Genomic DNA, 21,061 nt, shown 5'->3' with positions numbered 1-21,061 from the left:
CCGAGTGTCACGCCTCCAGTGTCCATTGTTGGTGTGTGGACAGCCAAGGACAGGAAAGATCCGGTACTAGAACTCCACCTGGCGCAACACCCTTTGACTGTGAAAAACCAGGTGCCAAAGCTAACCTCTCCTTGTCTTTCCACTCTGATGACTCTCTTTTATTTTTAATTGAAGTATAACTTTACAATGTACTTTTTAGAACGTCCTAAAAGCCACTGTGAGCAGCATAGAGAAAGCATTCAGACAACCAGTCCAGAGGGTCATCAACTTGCGGGAGCCTATGTACCCGAGTGTGATAATAACGGACACTACACTTCTCGACAGGTACTTTCTTACAGTTTGATGCATTACGTCTTTTGTGTAACGTCTATGCAACCAGATCAGTCCCCAAACCTTAAGGTCTTTATGCGCCAAAAACATATTGTGTACTTTAGTGTCACGGTTCTACTGGCCATTGTTGGTGTGTGGACAGCCAAGGACAAGAAAGACCTGGTACTAGAACTCCTCCTGGCGCAACACCCTTTGACTGCGACAAACCAGGTGCCAAAGCTCACCTTTCCTTGTCTTTCCTCTCTGATGACTCGCTCATATTTTTATTTAAAGTATAACTTTACAATGTACTTTCTAGAACGTCCTAAAAGTCACTGTGAGCAGCACAGAGAAAGCATTCAGACCACAAGTCCAGAGGGTCATCAACTCGCGGGAGCCTATGTACCCCAGTGTGATGCGAACGGACACTACACTCCTCAACAGGTACTTTCTTCACAGTTTGATGCATTACGTCTTTTGTGTATCGTCTATGCAACCAGATCAATCCCCAGACCTCAAGGTCTTTATGCGCCAAAAACATATTGTGTATTTTAGTGTCACGGTTCTACTGGCCATTGTTGGTGTGTGGACAGCCAAGGACAAGAAAGACCCGGTACCAGAACTCCTCCTGGTACAACACCCATCGACTGTGACAAACCAGGTGCCAAATTAAACAGTTTCTTGTGCTTACACTTTCTCTTACACCGTCTTGTATTTACAATCCATGCGTAACTTTGCAATGTAATCTCCAGAACCTCCTCGAAGCCACTGTGAGCAACATAGAGACAGTGTACAGACCACCAGTCCAGATGGCTATCCCATATTGGGAGCCTTTATACCTCAATGTGATGCGAATGGACAATACACGCCTCAACAGGTAAACACAAGAAGTATCAAGAATATGTGTCTTTTTCAACTAATGTGATATCCACATCCATGTTAGGAAGTTTTTGAGTGTGAGTATTTCCCAGGGAAGGTTGACAGAGTCTCCTGTCTAATCTAAAACTCTCACGTCCTGGATCACAGCGGAGGTTGAGGAAATTGAGTCAGAATGAGCCATGCTCAATGTCTGCGATGCAGATTCCAATTTGAGTTCATGTACATTTTGAGAAGATATCATTATTTGTAAAAGACCGCCAAATTTTAAGGAGAGCAGACGTAATATCCATCCATCCATTGTCCGATCCGCCTTATCCTCACATGGGTCGCGGGGCGTGCTGGAGCCTCTCCCAGCTGACTTCGGGCAGTAGGCGGGGGACATCCTGAACCGGTTGCCAGCCAATCGCAGGCCACACAGGGGCGAACAACCATCCGCGCACCACACTCACACCTGGGGACAATTTAGAGTCTTCAATCAGCCTGCTATGCATGTTTTTGGAATGTGGGGGGGAAACCGGATCACCCGGAGAAAAGCCACGCATGCCCGGGGAGAACATGTAAACTCCACACCTTGTAATGTGGGAGGAAACCGGAGTACCCGGAGAAAACCCACGCAGGCCCGGGGAGAACATGTAAACTCCGCACAGGGAGGCCGGAGCTAGAATTGAACGTGGTACCTCTGCACCGTGAGGTCGACGCGCGAACCACTGGACCACCAGGCCGCTTGTAGATGTAATAGTTAATTGCAAATATTTTACCTTTACTTCATGGCTAATTCTATCCTGGACTTCCTATTCTTTTAACGGGTGCTCTTCATCTTCTGGTAAAGCCTCGGTAATTTTTGGTTCATGAAATGTTTGTGGTGATTGTTTTCTTTAGTTTTAAGGAAAAATGAAGAATCGGCTTTATCCAATAGTTTTGGATAAGAAGTGTACAGGGGAGCCCATTGAGGCCTTGAAAAGTGATTTGCGGTCAGTCTCAAAAAGGACCGGTTGGAGGATGCACGTCTGTCACTTGGGTGTGGCTTCCAACTTTCGCAAGGTCTCACTTTCTGTGAAAGTCTGTTTATGTCAAGTCAACAAGAGAGTCTGGCCATCCCGATCAGCACATCGACCCTGCTAGGGCATTAGTATTTCCAAAGTATGAATGGAAGAATGATTGGACTGAAACATGCCGTTTGTTCCAGTGTCACGGTTCGAGTGGACATTGTTGGTGTGTGGACAACCAAGGGCAGGAACGACCTGGAACCAGAACTCCTCCTGGTGCAACACCCTTTAACTGTGACAAACAAGGTCTTAACTTAAATGTTTTCTCATGTTTATATGCAAGAACGACTGCATCAGATCAGGGTACCATCCAAAGTATGATATGAATTGTACTTGCCAGAACGCCCTCAAACTCATTGTGAGCAACACAGAGACCGTGCGCAGGCTACCGGTCCAGAGGGCAAGCCCATACCGGGAGCCTATATACCTCATTGTGATACTAACGGACGGTACACATCTCAACAGGTAAGCAATTTTTAAATTAGAGGCCTCATTTTTTTGCCATATGATGTTTTTAAACGTTATTGCCGTTTCAGTGTCACGGCTCGACTGGGCATTGCTGGTGTGTGGACAGCCACGGACAGGAAAGACCTGGAACCAGAACTCCACCTGGCACAACACCCATCGACTGTGAGAGACCGAGTAAGAAATAGACAGCTCTTACGTTCGGCACGTTTACTGAATATATGTTGGTAGATATTTGACAATGCTCATGCTTTCCATTCTCTCAATCGTTTTTTTTTTTTTAACAGATCAACGTCCTAAAACTCACTGTGAACACCACAGAGCAAGTGTGCAGACAACCAGTCCGGAGGGTTATCCACTGGTGGGAGCCTTTGTGCCTCAGTGTGATGCTCACGGACAGTACACACCACAACAGGTACATTCAAGAAGGTTTCAGACGTTCGTCTTCTCTACAGATTCAACTCTTATATTTTGGATGATGAGCTGACATACAGCCAACATACAGCACCTCCCGAATCCTACTTGGAATCACTTTTCTGAACACTCTGTATCTGATAGATCAATGTAGATGTTGAACTGCATGAAACTGAATATTCAAGTCATTATCGTTTGATGGGCTAGTGCCATGGTTCCATTGGACAATGTTGGTGTGTGGACAGCAACGGTCAAGAGAGAGCAGGAACAAGAACTCCGTCTGGTGTTCCTCCCGTGGACTGTGACGCTCCTGGTAAGCTGAGACCACTCTTCAACCACGCATTTCATGTCCTCTTGGATGTTTTACTCTTTGCCCTAATGACGTCACTCACCCTCTCTCCATCCGAGGCGCGCGCACACGCACGCACGCACACACACATCCACACGCATGTAGGCTAAAAGCAGTTCTTGCTGTAAACGAAACTTTTATGACTGTCCAAACATCTTCAGAGTTTGTCTAGTGGGAAGACGGATGGCCTGATTCCTCGGCAACCAAACCATAAGCAAACGTTGCCTTTTTCAGGGTGACGCCTGCCACCTGAATGGTTGTTGTCACTTGACAGTCACTTGTAGGCTTCTGCTTTCCCACGTTATATACAAATGACCATCGTCATCCTCGTCCTCTCCGTCTTGAAACATACGCAGCCTTTCCTGAGAATCAGCTGCAACTTTTAAAGTTCTCCAATAAAGTGAGTTATGAGATGGATTTTACAAGGTAAACACAAAGGCAAGACAAAGTGTGTGTGCATGTCAACAAAGGGACACTGCGCACAATTAATCACACCCTTCACATATACTGTAGATGTGATATACTGTAAACTCAAGCCAGGAACATCGTTTGAATATTTTCACAACGAATGAATAAAGTCAGATGGAATCTTCTTGTTTGTTGGAGATGTTTCGCTTTAAGTCAAAAAGGCTTCCTCAGTTTTAAAGTCTCTGGTGGTCACGAACAATATGGTTATTGCATACCCGGTTTTGCAACTGGCCGTTAACCTGCCTGGTAGCAAAATAAGTTAGTGGCCACTATTCCTCAAAGGAATTACCCAAATCAGTCATTCACCCGCCAGCCTGACGACGACAACCCTATCGTGACCACCCTCCGCAAAGATAAGGAGAGACACTCCACATCTCGAATTTACACCTTTTGGAGCCTTTTGGATTTGAGGTGAAACATGTTCCATGAACGAAAAGAGTCAAGTCGCCACGATTCAAACTTTGCCAATCACTGTGACCTGGATGACTGCCGATCTGCACGGGCACCCTCCAAACAAACCCGAGGGATTACTGTCCATCGTAGCCGAGATGCTCAGCTTTGTTGATTTGTCTCTCGCAGTCTACGCGGCCCCTACCGAGCGTCCTGAGAGCGTGTGTGAGCGCTGGAGAAGCAGTTTGATGGAGCATTACGGTGGGAAGCCAGAGCCGCAGCAGTACTTGCCCCAGTGTGAGCCAGATGGGCAGTTCAGGTAGTTCCTCATTCACGTCGTACGAGCCACTTATGTAGATGGCAACTGAACTCACATTCTGTGTTGAGAGATACTGTACCACTAATTCAAGTACATCTGACATGTTTGAAAAGAATTGCTGGATGCGTGCAAGGACAAGTATTAGTTATGTAGCACCCAATTGTAATGCATAATTTTAGACTGTTATTTTCACCTTTTGTTCAGTTTTCCAAATTTTTATGGCTCAAATGAGGCACAGTGACGTACTTGGGCCCCGGCATTAGTTGCCCCTCTCACTTGATATGCAGTAAGAGCTTGAACGCCTTTGTTGGCATCCTTGGTTATCTGGCACAACTGCAGATAGTTGGCTAGCGATGCCTACACCCTGAAAATGCATCTTTCCTTGTGATAGTCCACTGGCGCGGCCGCATTAGAGAACCTTGTTGTACGCCATGAGTGAGTGCACGTCACGGAAAGAAAGGCAGCAGTTCAAAGAGGGCGCTTTGATTCTCCAAGTCCAACCTTGATAGCAAGTGTGTGGACAAGGGCTTGCGTGGCCGCTTTAGAGTGCCTCGTTGTCGCAGCACGGAGCTCCCATTTCTTGAAGAAGGTCTTGATGGTGAATTATTTATTGCGCTGTTCCGGCCTCTCAGTCCAATCCAGTGCTATGGGGAGACCACCTACTGCTGGTGTGTGGACCAGGATGGGCGAGAGGTTCCTGGCACCAGGTCAAATGATGTCGTCAAGCCTGCATGTGAGCATTGGATCATCTCTGACAATATATCTTCTGTCAAAACCTCCCAATGTATGTGCCAACTTTTACGCCCCCGTCCCCCTTATTTTGTTGCAGGCCTTCCTTCGGTGGCCCCGCCCACCGTGCGCCCATTACCTCGCCCGGATGTGACACCTCCCTCTCACACTGATGTCACACTGCTTTATGCACAGGGACAGAAAATAGGAGCACTTCCTCTCAACGGGTCCAGACTAGATGCCAGCCGGTCCAGAACACTACTGACTCTACATGTAAAATGCACAGATGGCAACTTTGGCTTGAATGACTTTCTTATAAATGTGTTGCAATGATCTTGTCCGTGTGTGAATGTGTGTGTATGCGCAGGGCTCCATCGTTGTGGGTCTGTCATATGACTGCAAGCAGAACCAAGTGTATTGGACAGATTTGTCTGCGCGTACCATTAATAGAGCATCAATGGTGCCAGGAGCTGAGCCAGAGATACTCATTAACTCAAGTGAGTGATCACACAGACACATTTTGACACACTTGCTAATTTTTTGGAGTGATTTTTTTTTTTTTTTTTTTAATGATCTACTCTTTGTAGATCTGGTCAGTCCAGAAGGTTTGGCTGTGGATGTCAATCGAAGGCTGATGTTCTGGGTGGACTCCAACCCCGACCTAATCGAAAGATCCAACTTGGACGGGAGCGATAGAAGGACGCTTTTTGACAGAGACTTGGTCAATCCCCGGGCCATCATCGTGGTCTCATCCACAGGGTAAAGTTCACGGTCCTCCTTCTTCTAAACTCAGCCCAGTAGGGGTGAACGGCAGAGGCGTAGGGTTCGATTCCGGCTCCGCCCTCCCTGTGTGGACTTTGCATCTTCTCCCCCGTGCCTACGTGGGTTTTCTCCGGGTACTTCGCTTTCCTCCCACATTCCAAAAACATGCGTGGCAGGTTAACGGAATACTCGAAATTGTCCCAAGGTGTGAGTGTGAGCGCGGATGGTTGTTTGTCAAAGCGTGCTCTGTGATCACTTCTCAACCAGTTGATGGTGTACCCCGCCTACTGACCAAAGACGGCTGGGATTGTCTCCGGCACACTCCGCAACCCTCGTGAGGAGAAGCGGTGTAGAAATTGGACAGATTGCGGTTTCATGTGTGATTACTTTGTCATGTGTAACAAACAGAAGCAATCTGTTTTACAATAATCAGGATCGGATTTATTATACATAAATGCTTTGGTCTTAGCGATTAGGCTTATTTTCAAATAAATGAAACATGGATTAATATGTTATATATACAGTTTCTTTATCTGGTTCAATTAGCGTTGTTAACTTACTAAACCCTTTTAAGCGTTCACTAACTTGGCAGAAACATAAGAGTCAGATTACAACAATAATGCAAACAAGCAAGTGGCTTTCTCACGTCAACTTTTTCCAACAGTGATTTGTAAATGTGTGACTTGCACTTCTTAAGCTCCTGACCCTGTATAACTATATAAAATACACATAATTATAAGAATAAAAATAAAGCCTCCCGGGCAACCAAAATGAAGCACTTTGTTTTGTTTTTGTTTTTCCCTCCAAATTGCAACCATTGACATTTGAAAATTGCCTTCAACATAGCGATGTTGCTTTAAATGAATTCGTCAGCCCTTCCCCAGAGCCGGAACCCTCCAGCGACGCAACCAAGAGGTGATCCACTGTGGGACGATGCACCAACAAGTCCTGGATCTCGTTTATTAGCACTGACGTCTTGTTGAGTCTAGTCTGCTCCACACTGGAGACATGGCAGCCTCCACACAAGTCCATCACCGGCTGATAAAATTTCAATCACTGGGCTTTTTTTCGCAACATGTGTTTACTCTCTGTAAGACACGAGCAAATTTTAGGGCTCTCTTAGTGACGGCCGCCAAGACTCGTAAACACAGAGCAAGAGCACCAGGCCATCAGCAGTCAGCTTTTCAGGAATAACATCTGCTTTCCATCATTGCAATTAATCACAGATCATCAACAGAAAATGTGTGTGTGTGTGTGTGTGTGTGTGTGTGTGTGTGTGTGTGTGTGTGTGTGTCTGTGTGTGTGTGTCTGTGTGTGGCTTGGGAAGATGTTGGTGCGTTTAATCCATCATTAAACACAACAGCAATAAGCCAAATAATGAAACTTAAAATGTCTGTCGGTGATTAGTTTTTGACCTCAGGCCAATTTTATGCATTTGCTCGCGCACGCTGTGTGTGTGTGTGTGTGTGTGTGTGTGTGTGTGTGTGTGTGTGTGTGTGTGTGTGTGCGCGCTCGCACGCGCACGTATGCGTCCTCTGACCAAAAGCTAAGCACCCAAGTCAATTAAATTCAGTGCATGCATGTGTCAAACTTGCACACACATACAAGCAAATGTGTGAGAACACATACAGCCCCCCCACACACACACACAAACATGTAAAGCAATGAAATGATGACGAACGACGCACATGCGCGAACACTCTTGCGCAAACATCTGCTCAGACATTTATCAGACTGATTAACTGCCCCAAACTGTGCGTGCTTGTAATTTGATAGCACATGCGCTGTGTATTACTTCCTTATTCCCAATCGACTTGCCACCTGCATCCCATCATTTATGATGAAAAGCAGCACCCCCCCCCCACACACACACACACACACCGCCTGAAGCTGTGATCATACACTTGAGCATCTTTGATGAGCTAATTGAACCCGTTCTATTCCCGTCTGAGAGTCTGTTCCGATTTACGGATGTGTTTAAGCAAAGGGCAAAAAAAAAAAAAAAAAAAGTCTGAGGATTCCGCTAGCTTTGTGGTTGCAATTTTACCCAATATTAATTGAAGTACGCTGGTGCCTTCAGATACGAGTGACCCAACTTACAAGTGTTTTGGAGATATGAAACATCACTCGACCGATAATTTATTTTGCTTTGTTTTGTGTGGCAGCAATTCATTTAACTTCACAATTTGCAGCAGTTTTGCAGAAAATTAAGGTTTTTTTTTTCTGGGAAGGCACTTCAAGCTGTTTCATGCCACTCCCAGTTGAGGTTTACTGTCAAACAAGTCATCAAAGAGAGTTACAGATGGCCTTAAGAATGCGTTAGCTCCATGCTAACACATCATGGAAAACGCCATAGACTGGCTAATGATTGACATTAATTGTTGTGGTGGTGTCATCCTTCAACCAACAGATTCAAACATAAATGGTGGAAAAATATGAAGATGGGACAATATAAATATGCTCACAGGCATTTTGTATATTCTTTATCCTCTGTGAAAAACTTGCAATATTATCCCTCGTTTATTAATTATGATTTTTTTAGGGAGGGGCGAATCCAATATTTTTATGTACTCGTTCATGTTATAGAAACAAATGCAACTTCCAATGTGAATAAAACACATCCAGGATGCGACACTCATGCATACAAAGCACGACGTGAATGACGTCCAACAACGAAAACGGCGTCACGTTGCGCAGTGTTCACAGAAGTAAATAAGGTCCTGCGTGGAGGGGCTCATCTTTTCATCTCATATTGACAAAAGAAGGAGGCGGGAGGAGGTAGAAATATTTTGGCGAAATGAGGCGACGCTGCTCGATCTCATTTTCTCGAGACATCTACTAAAGATGACGTCTCATTATCACCACGCATAACAAATGAACCGCCTGCGTGGATTAACGACAACTACTGTCGTCATGCTTTCATTTTCGAGACCTCATATACACGACTTCAATGCTTTCACTCGGATTTGATGAACATGATTTCATGGTACTGCAAACTCTATATTCAAGCAACGCGTTTTGGCCATGCATGTTATTGTGCACATTGTGACATCACTGTTTGTATTTTTTTTTAAAAAGTGGAAATAGTCCCGTCCAACCCATCTTGTGTCCCTTTGCAGTTCTTTGTACTGGACCGACTGGAATCGAGAAGCTCCCAAGATTGAAAGCGCGTCGGTGGATGGCCAGAACCGCCGGGTGGTGGTTTCCGAGGGGATCGGTTTGCCCAACGCATTGACTTACGATTATTCTTCTGGGCACATCTGCTGGGCCGATGCGGGTAAACAAAACACATCCAACCAGAGGTCGTTAATTGTGCCTAATTACTTCTACAAAGCAGTAACTGAGTAACTAACTTTTTGGAGGAAATCATTTGTAAGACAGCTAGACAATTCCTGTCATAACTATGTCGGAACAATTTTGACAAGGTCCTCTTCACGTGTATTTTTTCAACAGACGCAGGGAACAAATTAATCCGTACAGATTAGAAATATTAAATATATTATACGTCGATATTTGGGTTTTACGGGTTTGGATTATGCCGGAATAAAGAAAAATGAATATGAAAGAAATGTGACCGTATTTTCCACACTAAAAGGCGCACCAGATTATGAGGCGCACCTTCAATGAATGGCCTATTTTATCATTTTTTTCATACATTGGTTGCACCGTATTATAAGATGCAATCTACAATGCATCCACTAGATGGAGATACACTCAAGGAAACACCAACATAACGATCGGATGTCAGTAAAACGTATTTAATAAAGCAGCAACACAGTTCACTTGACCAACAGCAAGTTAGAACATTGATTAGTTCACGTTGAACTCTCTTGCCGTTGCCCTCACATGACGTCATAGAAATACGGTGATTCTTTCAAATTGACAATTCTGTAAGGACTCAACGGGGTGACTGCTGACCATTCACATTTTTGTCTCTCTTTCAGGCACTAAGCGCTTAGAGTGTGTATTCCCAGACGGTTCGAGGCGAAGGGTAATAAATCCCAGCCTCAACTACCCATTTAGCATGGTTTACCACAGAAACCACTTCTACTACACTGACTGGAGGAGGTGAGCGTCTTCATTTATTTTGCCACAACAACTTTTTATCCGTTAACTCTGTACTCCCCAACCACCGGTCCCGGGTCAGAGTCCTTTTGGAACCGGGTTGCAGAGACAGACCTGCTAACTGTGAGCAAAAAGCGAATCAGAGTCCATCTTCTAAAACTGGTTTGCGAGTTGAAAGAAACAGTAAACCGAAAGTAAGAGTCACAAATTGACCAAAAGTACATCGAAACACGCAGCGGATAGGCAGCCGTGACTTCTGAAGATTTGACGAGAGAAGTTCCTCCCTCCGGCGGTCTCGCCAGAGCAACGTATGTCGTCAAGAACAAGGCAATACGAGAAACCTCTCGAATCATTTGAAGAAGTAGCGCCCAAGCGGAAAGCGTGTTTGCGAAGGCCGCCCGCGCAAACATTAGCAGTTGAGTCGCTAACACCTAGCTAGCAGTCCCATTTGCAAGTAGCAATGATGCTAACGCCGTAGATCAGATCATAACATTGTAAGGCGTATTTATTATTCCTGATTGGTCCATTTCTTAGTAATTCCCAGTGTTATTTTATTTTATTCTACATTTGTTGGACAGTAGAATCGCACTGTTTGAAACAAATGACAAAAATCGATGTTAATAATATGTTGAATTACTCTTTCGTCATCTTTGCTGTCAGTACTAGCGCTTTCAAACTGGAAATTTAAAAGCAATGACAAAAATGGTTGCCGGTCTGCGAACAAGCAAGTACTTGTTTCAACTGGTCCGCGACACACACACACACACACACACACACACACACACACACACACACACACACAAAAAAAGAAAAAGGTTGGGGAGCACTTCACGAACGATTGTCGCATTCCTTACGTTGCCTCAACGCTTCTTTGCAGGGACGGTGTCATCACAGTCAGCAAAGACAGTGGTAAGCTCACCGATGAATATTTGCCGGACCAGAGGTCTCATCTCTATGGCATCGCCATAGCAACATCCCACTGTTTATCAGGTAAGCCGATATAAGTCGCCTGCACACTTGAATGGTTGATCGAGCCATCGTATGGACGAAGCTGCTGCATGGGGACACCTTGGTGCCTTGAGTGCGAGTGACCCGACTTCAGAGTTTTCACTCTGTGTTCGCGTGTGTGTGCGCGCGCCCTTTGACGTCCACTGATGAAGCATGCCAAGGTTAACGCTACTTGTCATCCATGAAACCAAAGAATACATCCACCGGTGTCATTTGATGCGCTGATGTCATCTCCAAGACTTTTAGAAAACACCTGTAAAGAACAAAGTATCACTCTAAACACAGGATGATGCCCAAAGTAGTAACCCCCCCCCCCCACACACACACACACACAATGTCATGCGTCACTGGCTAAAGCTGTAATAAGAGAAGCACGCTTCAAAGAAGTTGTCGCATGGTGTAATTGGGAGCACGATGACAGCTTTGAAACACACTGGCTTAAAAGCCGTTATTGTTCAACACACACACACACACACTTGAGTAAAGTTGTTGGGCGTTGCTTGTTCAGGATGTTAGTTGGTTCAGCTGCTTTACTCCTTCGTCCCAATGAGGCACGCTTTTTTTTTTTTACCTTACCTGATATTTAGATGAAGTTCATTCTATTAGCTGAGATGGGATGCTTATTGTTTACTAATGATGGGAAAACGAAGCTTCATGAAGCACCTGTGATACATTTTCACACCTCAAGATGGTGCTCTTAGTTTAAATATAAAGGTTAGTGCAATGGAAATGTATTTAAATTCCACTGCATCTTTAAACCAAGAGTGCCCTCTTGAGGAGTCAAAAACGTACACAAGTGCTTCACGAAGCTTCACTTGTCCACCACTATTGTTTACCATCAACATAAAACATTTTCACCATCTGCTACTTTTCGGCGACGGTATCTTGCGTTTGATTGTCAACAGAAGTTATGGAGCAAATGTTCCCGCGAGCGCACGGGAAACGATTGACAGTTTGTCACTCGTGACTTCTGTGGTTTTTCCTTGGGCGTTGTGGTTTCTTGTAAATCAAATTCGAGGCACAAGATGGGGCCAGAGAGGGCTGGTTTGACTCATGTACCCTTTTTGTGTGTGTATGTGTGTCAGGGAACCATTAACAGCAGAACGGCAGTCACACGGTCCTTTGGTGCTAAAGTTCTGGGGCCGTTTTTTTGAGCCGGGGATGTGACGAGCCCTCCCGGTGTCCCTCGGAGGAAAAGGAGGCTCCCGAAGGGACGTGGCTTCCTGTGGATCAGCTCTCACCCCCCCCACCGCCAAGATATAACCACACATTAATAATTTTGTACATTTCTTTTGTACCTCATTTTTTTTTCTACTGAATTTTTATATGCAAGTTTGTTTTTGGAGCCACCAAAGCCGAAGAGTAATATCACATTTTTTTTTTATTTTCAAGTGTGTTTTAAGCAGTAAAGAGCTGTAAAATCTTTGCACCCAACTCAGAGTTTAATCATGGGCCACGTTACGACGCAGCAGTTGATGAGCTCAATTTCGCATGAAGACAGGAAACTTGGAAAGGGTCATCCAAAGTGAGGAATGTAAATCAGATTACAATCATGAAGGCTTTCCCTCCACTGTGTGTCAGAATTTCAGCAGCTCCATGTATGTCATTATTTCCCTGCACCACTAATAGTCCCCCGCCTCCTGATTTGATTTTTTTCGCCCCCCGCTTCATAAAATGTGATATTTATAACATTAAAAAGTGTTCTGGTACTGGACTCGTTTATTTATTTATTTTGCCGCTCTGTGGAAGCACACAAAAAAGGGAACCAAAAAAAAAAAAAATCACACTAGTGTTTTCTAAATCAGAACAAATGGCTGCATCACTTTTAGAACAAAGTCTTGGAAGATAGCAATGTGCACAAAAAAAAAAAAAAAAAGTGACACAGAAGAAAAAACTGGTGTCAACCACAGACTTTGAAATGAACGCCAGTCCTCCAGAACTTCCTTCATGGCCCTCATCTGCCGACCTTGCCCAGCCGGTGGTCTGTTTTTGGGTCGGCAATGACAGCTTGGACTGCTACGATGGCTTCATTGATCTTGGTCTGAAGCTCTCTCAGCTCGTCGATGTGTAGCAGACGTAGGATTTGTGCTGCTTCGTTCAGCGTGGCATCTGGTGAGGAGACCATCAGTCAAATCTACATCCTGCGCGCAGACGTCCATGCAGTTGAACAGTACTTCATTCAGGGGAAATAAAGACACTCACCACCAGTATCAAATCCCAAGGTGTGCTTGTCTAAAGCTACTGGGACACCCTGAAGACAAAGAGGAGAGACATTTTGTGCCTTCGCGCAGAATAAATATTGGGCTAAATATTGTACATAAAATCTCTTGGGGAATTTTGGGGTGTGAAGCGTGGGATTTGGGAATTTTATAAATGTCAATAATTCTCAAAATGCCCTGAATGAGCTGAGCAGTTTGAATTTTAAGGCGTTTGAATCAGTCAAGACATGTGGAATGAGAGACTAAATGTTGAAAATATCACTTAAAAGGAAGTCAACACCAACATTTTACTGACTATGTTCTATGTGGCCCCACAAGTCTAAACATGGCATTCTGCATCATATTGCATTCGTGGAATATGTTTTCTGAGTTCGGTCACGTGACATTCGCAGTCTGGACTGCGAGTGGTCATGACCTGAGCCATGTGATGTCATTTTCAGTCAACATCAAGGGGCAAAATGGCCACCCGCTGAGATGGATAAAAACGCTTAATTCATATTCTACAAAAGGTAATATTAATTAGATTGTCCTGTGTTGACGAGACTGCCTGGACTATATGTTGTTAAGAACATTAGGGGGTTCACTTCCCCTTTATATTTCAGATTTTTACTGTGAAAGATGTGGAATTTTAGAAATGTGTCAAATGAATTGAGTTAACAGAATTTGTAGTGTTAAAACTTCTTTTGCTAACCGTCTCATTTTGGAGTGGAAAATATGGAGTTCTGGCAAAACTTTTTGGGAATGTGGAAAGTAATTCCTCACGAGTCCTGAAACTTTGGAATCTGAAGTTTGAACCGGTTGAGGAATGTGGATGTAGAAGCGTGGCAGGCAAAGGCGAAATGCGTGAATGCTCCTGAAGCATTTGTTGACGATGAAACTGAATTCCCATTTTGAGCAAACGCTAGCAACAACATGAAAAGTGACATTAAATTCCTGGCTTCTCACGTGCTGGGCCAAACGTGTATGTTTACCTCTCTGTTTTTGCTGGCTTTGGCGATGGCCTCTGGTGAAAGCCTTTCTTGGATGAGGATACGAATGGCCTTTCAGGGGGAGACCCCATAAAAAGATGACATTCAGTTCAATGAGATAGAAAAGTGTGTACATTCAATCTGCTTGGGGGGGTTGGAGAGAGCCTCACCTTGAGCATCACCAGGTAATCGTCATGCCGCTGGATCTTGAGGATGTTGGCCAAGGCGAGCACGCCCGCTTTGAAATCCGGCGAGTCACCTGAGTCACAAAAAAGCATCACAAGAGCCTCGGTTCACCCACAGGAGAGTTTGGGGAAAGGGGCAACAAGGTGGGGGTCGTGTTGTGATGCTTACTGTCGAGGTTGACGAGAGGGTCTGACGCCGCACTGCAATCGCTGGAGGCTTCCAGTGTTGGACAATTTCTATATTTGTCCACTAGGCGGAGACACAGAACACACAATCATACACGAGTCACACGAACTTGAGTTGGAAAGCTTCTTTTTACAGGGGATAGGCACGAATAGTTGGGAGGAAAATGGGGGTTGGAGCCAGAAAAAAAACAACATAGACTTACTTATAAATATTGCGAACAAAAATCGTGCGTAAGCGAGTCTGCAGCGGCTGAATTGACGATATGTGGGGCTTCACATATGTGGAGATGAGTTGGTTGAAATGCGCTTTAATAGCAGAGGGTGCAGCCGGTGCTAGTGCGAGCATGTGTGCTGGGTCCTCGGTTTTTGTTCAACTCCATGCGTTAATGATCAAGTGAGAAGAAACACACATATACTTTTCGTGCCTCGTTAGCATTCGCCATTACCTGTTACGTTGTTGGGAGTGTGAAACGAGATGTTAACTAGTGAAAGGTACCGTGTATCAATCACCACGACAGTACAGCAGTAAATGCAGCAATCTACTACCGGGGAGTGGTGCGCTTTGGCTTTCAGAATGAGAGCGTAAAACAAATTGTGTTTTAGGTTTATTCTGAAATCTACCCCAAAATATTAAACACCCCTAAGTCGCGCCCCTCGGGATCACTTCCAGTGTTTGCTACGAACGCTGGTGTCTTAAATGGGGTCAGAATGTACAGTACCGTAACGTGTTTGCATTGCCATTGCTTGCCGACAAGGGATTCCTTTTTTCCTATGGCGCCGTCTATTGACCAACCTCGGTATGGCAAGAAACACACAAATCTGTAGTCTTACCATTGTCTCCATATTCATATCGCACGGCCAGACCCAGCAGCCAGTCCACAGCCTCCGCTCTCTCAGACACTCCAAAAGGACAGTTGACGTCCTGCAAATACTGCACGCAAAAGAAAATAATACCTTCATATTTTGAGGTTTACGCACCCATGTCTTAATCTGACAAACCAACTTCAGTCAGACATTGTCGTTCCGTTGCATTCAGCTACAGGAAACTAACTTCAATACAGTACAAGGAGAGCTCCACCGCTGTCTGCCACAATGATCAAGACATTGCTAAATTTATAGTCTGACAGCAGCAATCCAAACCGAGATCAGTTAGTTTCGTAATTTATGTCCTATGAGCTCACCTTCTGGTACGCTTTGGGCCAGTCCGAGCTGGGGATATTTCGCAGGCTGCCTCGGTCTTCAATCTTGTAGTGTCGAATCTTCTGGTCCTCTAGCCACACTACAAAGTTCCTGAACTGGGTCTCATCTGAGAAAAAGACACTCATAATATGGATGTTTTGGAGGATTGTGTTTGAACCCGGTGTGTTTGGATTCAAGTATCCAAAGCCAAATACCTCATTTTTTCCCTCTCTGCTAAGTGAAATGTTTTGCCTGCAATTTTTGATTTTGTAAGCATTAAGTTACAAAAAGCAAGTCATTTTTTTCATGTTTTTAATTAATCAGCCGATTAATTAGTTATCGGAAATTTATCATGCCAAATATCAGAATCCACATCTCTTGTTATTCTTCTTGTGTCCCGAATTCTCCATGTGGTAGTCCAGTCTTTGTCCTAACAAGCAAGACAATTCAGTGCACTTGTAGAACGACTACGACACACAAACAGAACGACGATCTTCAGTGACGTTTTCCCACTATTTCCACACTTGCAGGACAACTCGGGCGCACTCGTGGAACAAGTGTATCTTTCTATAGAGGCAAAACAGTGCACTCGTTGACATCTGCGGGCTACTCGTACTACTAGTGAACTGCGACATGTTAATAAATTTTAGAATAGTATGTCACTAGTAGCAACATGCAGTTGATATAAAGAGATTCTGGCGTCGCTATAGATATACAGTACTGGTATGCAGAAATGTCAGACAGTAGCAGCAAGGAAGTCACTAATACAGTCTACTAGTGCAAAATTGTTATTCCAGTTTGTCTTACCTGTACAGTCAAATCCACCGGGACTATGATAGTCTAAGGCGGTCAATTTTCTTCTAAACATTGCACGTTTGTCTTCCACGTTCCCCAATAAAAACGCTTGTCACGTCACAGGAGCTAATGCCACTCGCTTTCAGTTTGACAACAGTACGCATGCGCAAATTCAGCCGTCCCATTGCAGCTTCCGTCTATTTCTTCTTCGGTGAAATTTATTGGAGATCGGCAAACGGCCTTAATAGTGTTTTACCGCCACTACCTGAACCGGAGTCTGAACTGAGAATGTACACAATCTGTGTAACTGTATCGAGAGAAAAATACAGGTGTGTGATGGGTCACACAAGTATTGGAGACACCAATTTTTTAGAGAAAAAGGCCCGTTTATTTGTTTGTTTTTTAAAAATCAAGACATTTTTAAAATTACGAAGAAATCTGAGGCAATAAATTTTATTCGAAGACCACTAACATGGGTGCAAATTAACGTTAATGTTGAGAAAACAGTGTTACCTCACGTTAACTGCACAAGAGCTAATTTAGCAGAAAAAAAGCGTTCTGTCGTTTTCTGATGTTAGTCATACTGTATTAGTATGAATGACAATTACATTACAGCTGAAAAGAACGGAAAAAAAAATACAATCGGACATACCTTAGGTCAACCCATGGATACAGCAAGTGGTAACTAAGTCAGTGAAGTTTTTTCCTCTTCCCCTTCTGGACGACGAAAGGTTCTATTTAACAGTTGCATTTATATCGGGACAGCTTCATAGTATCATTTCCAATATTTAAATCTAGCCTGTCATACAAAACAATGTTTTATTACAAGTCAACAAAATCATACCCTAAAAACAAATGAAAAACATTCAGAGGGTGCTCAACTGTGTGTCGTGTTTAGTAGTAAAAATGTTTACAGCATAGTGGTTCCATGGCGATTTACTAATATTTATCTGAACTACCTGCATTACACACGAGACAAACTAAATACATTTAACTTAGGAATCACTTTTGCAAAAGCTACTTACAGTTGGTCTCAGGGCAGCTATGTTTATTCAACAAGTGCATGTTTTGCTATTTTGCACATGGATTATTTGACATTTTATGTAGGTTTGAAGGGGCTCCAAGGCCAGCTGCAACACACAGCTTCACTAACACACACACATACACACACACACACACACACACATACACACACACACACACACACACACACACATACACACACACACACACACAGAGGAACAAACAACAAAAGAAAACCTTCAAAATGGTAGGGAAAACGTTTATCGAACACCATACTATACAAGATGTGACCAAAAATGTCTTAAGATGATTAAAAAAAGGGGAACAATGGGAGTGGGTTTGTCAAGAATGTATTCGCTCAAAAGGGCCGCATGCGCGGTCCAAGGGGTTGAGCTCTGTTGGGAGGCGTGATGGCTATGTCTAGATAATCTCCAATCTGGAAGCGCTGAGACTGCAGTGTCATGGAGTCGTCAGCGCACTTCTTGCCAGACACAGTGTTGCCAATGTCTTTAAAGCTAAAGGAAGAGGGGAAGGAAAGGGGACATTTTTATCAGTACTGAAAGTAATGTCAAAATGCCAATTAGCATACCAAATGCTGCTGTGGCACTCACCGATACACCTTCCCTCGGAGGTCAGGGAAGACGATGGCAAAACTGAAATGGGTTCCTTTTTTCCTGGCCTCCGGGTACACCTCCTTCACGAGGCTGGTCAGCTCACGCAGAGTAGCGTCCATCCTGGAACAAACACGGACATCAGAGAACGGTGGCACAACCTACGCTTGTCGAAAAAAGATTTTTGGAAAGGCCTGAGGCAGAAATTTTGCTCTCCGCCTTTTTTTTTTTTTTTGCGATCAGAATAGTTGATAAATCATTACAGTCTCACCATGTGTATATCTGCAGTTCACTGGAAGGAACATTGCCACGGGCAAATTCATCTTGGCGGTGGTGTCGGCCGTTGTTGGTGGTAAAAACTCGCAGGAGAAGGGGACAAGTCTGCGACAGAGACAAGTGTACACGTCCTTTAAACTATAAACGATCACAGCGGGGAACAATTTGGGGGTTGGAAGGGAGATCTGCGCCGTAGCTCAAAAACTTGACGTGATAGAGAAAAACTTGTATGATGCACTCCGAAATTGGTTAAAAACAGCTATCAGTACCAACTCAACAAAACTCGATTTAGAAGACCTGTAACACTTTCGACGTATGCTGACGATTGAAAAAAACTATAAACTCAGCTGCAAGCAAAGCACGTTAGTTAGCTTCGTGCTAACAGTTAAAGTGAGACGCCCATGCGCTGCGCGGCATATACCTTTTCTCTGTCGATTGGCTTCTCGGTTTCCTTCTTGATTTCTTCCTGTGTAATACGCGATTCAAGGGCCATTGTCGGATGTGTTAACAATGCTTGAGTTCCACAGTTTATCGGAACTTTCTACCGCCGTGTTTGGATGGATTTGACGCACCGTTGTGCACAGAACAAAACCTGCGACGAAGTTTCCGCTTCCTGTTCTTCGGCTTTGCGCCCCCTGCCGCTTCGGAGTCATCTTTTTCATAGACATTGATAGATGCCGCGCGTGCTGTGTCCGCCGTCGTCTTCAATGCGTCAGAGTGGCCGCCATAGTGGAACAGTCATCACCGATCTGTCAGCAGTACAAGGCAGCGTGAAAGTGTTTGTTTTTCCGATAAAATCATATTGAAGTTCACATTTCTGTGCCTAGGATAATCAGCGCTGTCAAATACAACTCCAGAGAGTAAAAACTCTGCCACAGCAGGTTAAACCCTGCCGGTTGAGTAGAAGCACCATTGGGTAAAACTAAACTGTGGCGAGTTTTTTTTTTTACCTTCTGGACTTGGATTTGACTCTTCCGTCAATAATTATTGTATTCAACGAGTGAGAAATATTGAAGTTGCATATTTATAGCAGAAATCATAGAGTGGAAAATGGAAAAGTATGCAAATTGAATGGTGACCCTGGTACATTCTCATTATAGAGCACTTAAGACCAGCATGATACACACATTTACACGCACACACACAATGTGTGTGTGTGTGTGTGTGTGTGTGTATATGTGTGTGTGTATATGTGTGTGTGTATATGTGTGTGCAGTGTGACCCGTAGTTATAGTTTTCATGGTGGGAGTGGGGGTTCATATTGTGACGCTATGGCGTTATTTAGTGATGGATTAGAATAAGAATAATAAGAAAATCTTTTTTTCCCCAATTTATAGCAGCAGTTATGAAAGGAAGAAACTCACAACTCAAACTCACAGGCGCCTGTGTTGATTTCAAGAAGCTTTTGCGAAAAAAAAAAAGAAAAAAAAAGGTTTTAACACCACTGGTTGTATACATGCTTGCACTCCCTCCTCCCTCACACCACGACCTCACATACCACCCACCTTTAGCCACACACCACACTAAACCCCCCACCACCTCCAAGCCCCCACCACCCTGCGCACCCCCAACACGGGGGCACACTATGTGACAGAGGCGGATGGCCTTGGCCACGCGGGACGCAGCCGCTGCGCTTGGCCTTGGTGGGACTCGTCGTTCCACGCGCGCCTTCTTCACATTGGACTTGCCTCATTCCTTCTTTTGTTTCACTTAAACTCTCCCTTGTTCTCTCAGACAGTCTCTCTCTCTCTCTCTCTCTCTCTCTCTCTCTCTCTCTCTCTCTCTCTCTCTCTCTCTCCCTCTCTTTTTCTCTCTCTCTTTTGTGCCCCCCACCCCCACCCCACTTCCCACCCCGCCATCCCCACTGCTCATCACCCCAACTTCACGAGTGGTCACCTCCTACTCACCTGTGGGACAAGAAGGATTGGAGAAGACTCGCTTGGGGCAGATGTGCTCGGAGGAGAGTGGGAAGAAGGTGGGTGCAAAGTGATGCTCTTGTTGAAAGTGGAGGGGGTGTCACCCGGCATCTCCCATGTTGACTCACTTCTCTGCTCATGGTGATTTGGGTTACTGTGCACATTTGTTAATCTCTTTGTTGAATAATTATGAACAGAGTGACTGCATGGACACCGTTGCAATGTGTCAGGCACCAAAGTTTTCATGATCCTCTTAATCACGAGTCATTTTACAACTTTGCCAGCCCCGTTTTTTTTCGTCCGACTGCAAGGAAGGTTGCTCAACTCAAATGAACCAGATGCAAATGAGGAATTGTCAGTCGTCATAAACGATCACAAATCAGATCCGTATTACCCCTAAAAATTGTTGTCGGTTGTATTTTTTTCCCCTCTATTATTTTTTTCATGTTTACCGGACACAAAATTCACAATGCATCTTTATCTGCAGTTTATAATTTATA

The 21,061-nt window shown here is 44.4% G+C and overlaps 3 protein-coding genes across 26 annotated transcripts in view; 1 reads left to right on the top strand and 2 right to left on the bottom strand.

Annotated features, from left to right (window-relative positions):
* Nucleotides 1–12,912, top strand: part of nid2a (nidogen 2a (osteonidogen)) — a 48,502-nt gene extending 35,590 nt beyond the window's left edge. For 19 of the 24 annotated variants that reach the window (XM_019860647.1, XM_019860648.1, XM_019860640.1 and 16 more), the window contains 19 exons: nt 200–324; nt 435–540; nt 629–753; nt 865–970; nt 1,062–1,186; nt 2,375–2,480; nt 2,575–2,699; nt 2,771–2,876; nt 2,987–3,114; nt 3,321–3,426; nt 4,510–4,639; nt 5,272–5,372; nt 5,469–5,641; nt 5,736–5,865; nt 5,956–6,127; nt 9,250–9,407; nt 10,075–10,198; nt 11,073–11,185; nt 12,289–12,912. In XM_019860647.1, the coding sequence (XP_019716206.1) occupies nt 200–324; nt 435–540; nt 629–753; nt 865–970; nt 1,062–1,186; nt 2,375–2,480; nt 2,575–2,699; nt 2,771–2,876; nt 2,987–3,114; nt 3,321–3,426; nt 4,510–4,639; nt 5,272–5,372; nt 5,469–5,641; nt 5,736–5,865; nt 5,956–6,127; nt 9,250–9,407; nt 10,075–10,198; nt 11,073–11,185; nt 12,289–12,299 (2,270 nt within the window). In that variant the 3' untranslated portion in view covers nt 12,300–12,912. The remainder of the gene's footprint in view (nt 1–199; nt 325–434; nt 541–628; nt 754–864; nt 971–1,061; nt 1,187–2,374; nt 2,481–2,574; nt 2,700–2,770; nt 2,877–2,986; nt 3,115–3,320; nt 3,427–4,509; nt 4,640–5,271; nt 5,373–5,468; nt 5,642–5,735; nt 5,866–5,955; nt 6,128–9,249; nt 9,408–10,074; nt 10,199–11,072; nt 11,186–12,288) is intronic. The other 5 variants (XM_019860645.1, XM_019860646.1, XM_019860661.1 and 2 more) reach the window with 5 other exon arrangements.
* Nucleotides 12,913–12,931: 19 nt separating this feature from the next.
* Nucleotides 12,932–16,904, bottom strand: rtraf (RNA transcription, translation and transport factor). Its single transcript, XM_019860772.1, has 8 exons — nt 16,748–16,904; nt 15,943–16,067; nt 15,593–15,692; nt 14,745–14,825; nt 14,561–14,649; nt 14,394–14,462; nt 13,406–13,454; nt 12,932–13,312 (listed from the first exon to the last, which is right to left on the bottom strand). Exons 1-8 carry the CDS (start codon nt 16,806–16,808, stop codon nt 13,158–13,160), a joined length of 729 nt encoding a protein of 242 aa, XP_019716331.1. The 5' UTR covers nt 16,809–16,904; the 3' UTR covers nt 12,932–13,157.
* Nucleotides 16,905–17,996: 1,092 nt separating this feature from the next.
* Nucleotides 17,997–19,291, bottom strand: sap18 (Sin3A-associated protein). The gene is made up of 4 exons (XM_019860784.1): nt 19,067–19,291; nt 18,641–18,750; nt 18,370–18,492; nt 17,997–18,273 (listed from the first exon to the last, which is right to left on the bottom strand). The coding sequence occupies exons 1-4, from the start codon at nt 19,136–19,138 to the stop codon at nt 18,117–18,119; spliced, it is 462 nt and encodes a 153-aa protein (XP_019716343.1). The 5' UTR covers nt 19,139–19,291; the 3' UTR covers nt 17,997–18,116.
* Nucleotides 19,292–21,061: the final 1,770 nt, after the last annotated feature.

The sequence above is a fragment of the Hippocampus comes genome, unplaced genomic scaffold (assembly GCF_001891065.2).
Source record: "Hippocampus comes isolate QL1 unplaced genomic scaffold, H_comes_QL1_v1.1 scaffold56, whole genome shotgun sequence".
Classification (NCBI taxonomy): domain Eukaryota; kingdom Metazoa; phylum Chordata; class Actinopteri; order Syngnathiformes; family Syngnathidae; genus Hippocampus; species Hippocampus comes.
This window is presented reverse-complemented; position numbering and strand designations above follow the sequence as displayed.